This window comes from Numida meleagris, unplaced genomic scaffold (assembly GCF_002078875.1).
Source record: "Numida meleagris isolate 19003 breed g44 Domestic line unplaced genomic scaffold, NumMel1.0 unplaced_Scaffold464, whole genome shotgun sequence".
Taxonomy (NCBI): domain Eukaryota; kingdom Metazoa; phylum Chordata; class Aves; order Galliformes; family Numididae; genus Numida; species Numida meleagris.
In genome coordinates this window covers 53441-55364 of record NW_018364680.1, presented here as the reverse complement: position 1 = coordinate 55364, position 1924 = coordinate 53441, and the positions used below count along the sequence as shown (strand labels likewise).

At 62.4% G+C, this 1924-nt stretch overlaps 2 protein-coding genes across 6 annotated transcripts in view; both read right to left on the bottom strand.

Annotated features, from left to right (window-relative positions):
• The window catches only part of LOC110391706, a gene marked incomplete at its 3' end in the record, with an annotated part of 8361 nt that extends 7939 nt beyond the window's left edge, over nt 1-422 (bottom strand). Inside the window, exons 1-2 of the mRNA XM_021383660.1 lie at nt 251-422; nt 1-160 (exon numbers count right to left, since the gene is read on the bottom strand). The exon at nt 1-160 is cut by the window's left edge and continues 1 nt beyond it. Coding sequence (XP_021239335.1) covers nt 1-160; nt 251-388 — 298 coding nt within the window. The remainder of the gene's footprint in view (nt 161-250) is intronic.
• A 538-nt stretch (nt 423-960) lies between these two features.
• The window catches only part of LOC110391707, a 9087-nt gene continuing 8123 nt past the window's right edge, over nt 961-1924 (bottom strand). The window contains exons 2-3 of one of the 5 annotated variants that reach the window (XM_021383664.1): nt 1150-1883; nt 961-1116 (exon numbers count right to left, since the gene is read on the bottom strand). In XM_021383664.1, the coding sequence (XP_021239339.1) occupies nt 981-1116; nt 1150-1883 (870 nt within the window). In that variant the 3' untranslated portion in view covers nt 961-980. The other 4 variants (XM_021383665.1, XM_021383661.1, XM_021383663.1 and 1 more) reach the window with 4 other exon arrangements.

The following is a 1924-nucleotide window of genomic DNA, read 5'->3' as shown; positions in this document are numbered from 1 at the left end:
GCACCACCGTGCCAAGACGCAGCACTGCTGCAGCACCCACCACGCACAGCAGCAATGTGCAATGCAGCACCGCTGCAGCACCCAGCATGCAAACTGCCACCATGAAATGCAGCACTGCTGCAGCACCCAGCGTGCACAACACCACTGTGCAATGCAGCACCAACGCAGCACCCGCCACGCACAGCAGCAATGTGCATTGCAGCACCACTGCTGCACCCTCCGTGCACAACACCGCTGTGCAATGCAGCACCGTTGCTGCGCCCAGCATGCATTCTACCACCGTGCCAATATGCAGCACTGCTGCAGCACGCACCATGCACAGCATCACGGTGCAATGCAGCACCAACGCAGCACCCACCAAACACAGCAGCAATGTGCAATGCAGCATCGCTGCAGCGTCCACCGTGCACAACACCACTGTGCAATGCAGCACTGCTGCAGCACCCAGCACGCACAACACCGTGCAATGCAGCACCAAGGCAGCACCCACCACGCACAGCAGCAATGTGCAATGCAGCACCAACGCAGCACCACACACAGCAGCACTGTGCAATGCAGCACTGCTGCTGCGCCCAGCATTCACAACACCACTGTGCAATGAAGCAGCGCTGCTGCATCCAGCATGCACAACAACACCGTGCAATGCAGCACCAACGCAGCACCCACCGCGTACAGCAGCAATGTGCAACGCAGCACCAACGCTGCAACCAGCATGTACAACACTGCAATACAGCACTGCTGCAGCACCCAGCACACACACCACCACCGTACAATGCAGCACCAACGCAGCACCACACACAGCAGCACTGTGCAATGCAGCATCGCTGTTGCGCCCAGCATGCACAACATCACTGTGCAATGCAGCACCACTGCTGCGTCCACCATGCAACCCACCACCGTGCAGATATGCAGCACTGCCGCAGCACGCACCACACACAGCAGCAATGTGCAATGCAGCACCGCTGCAGCACCCAGCATGCTCACCACCGTGCAATGCAGCACCGCTGCTGCGCCCAGCGTGCACAACACCACTGTGCAATGCAGCACCAACGCAGCACCAATGTGCAATGCAGCACCGCTGCCGCGCCCACCATGCAACCCACCACCGTGCAGATACGCAGCACCGCTGCAGCGCCCACCACGCTGCAATGCAGCACCGCTGCAGCGCCCAGCATGCAACCCACCCCCGCGCCGATACGCAGCACCGCCACAGGGAGCCACAAGCCGACCACCGCCGTGCCGAGACGCAGCAGCGCCGCTGCACCACGCATGCAGCACCGCTGCCAGCACCCAGCTCCGTGCACCATCACCTCACCCTCCCCGGGCCCACCATGCGCAGGGGGTGGGTGCAAGAGATGCAAGGGGACGCGGGGGGAGCGCGGCGACAGGGGAGGGGACAGCGGCGCCCGCATTGCTGCAATTAAGGACGCATGCAGGGGGACGGCGCATGCATGGGGGCGGGGGGGAAGTGGGGGTTGCAGTGGGGAGCAGGGCCGGGAGTACCTGCAGCCCGGGGCCGTGGCGGTGCTGCACCGTGCAGGCAGCCCCCAAGGACAAAGCAGCGGCAAAGCGGCGTCCGAGGGGGGAGAGCAAAGAGTTAATGCAGCTGCATCGCAGCAGCTCGGAGCTGCGCTGCATCTGGAGCTGGGCTGCATCTGGAGCTGCAATGCAACCAGAGATGTGCTGTGCTCAGAGCTGCATTGCATCTGGAGCTGTGCTGCATCTGGAGCTGCATTGCACCCAGAGATGAGCTGAACCCAGAGCTGCACAGCACCCAGAGATGTGCTGTGCTCAGAGCTGCGCTGCATCTGGAGCTGTGCTGCATCTGGAGCTGCAATGCAAACAGAGCTGCATTGCACCCAGAGATGTGCTGTGCTCAGAGCCGCGTTGCATGCAGAGACGAGCTGAACCCAGAGCTGCATTG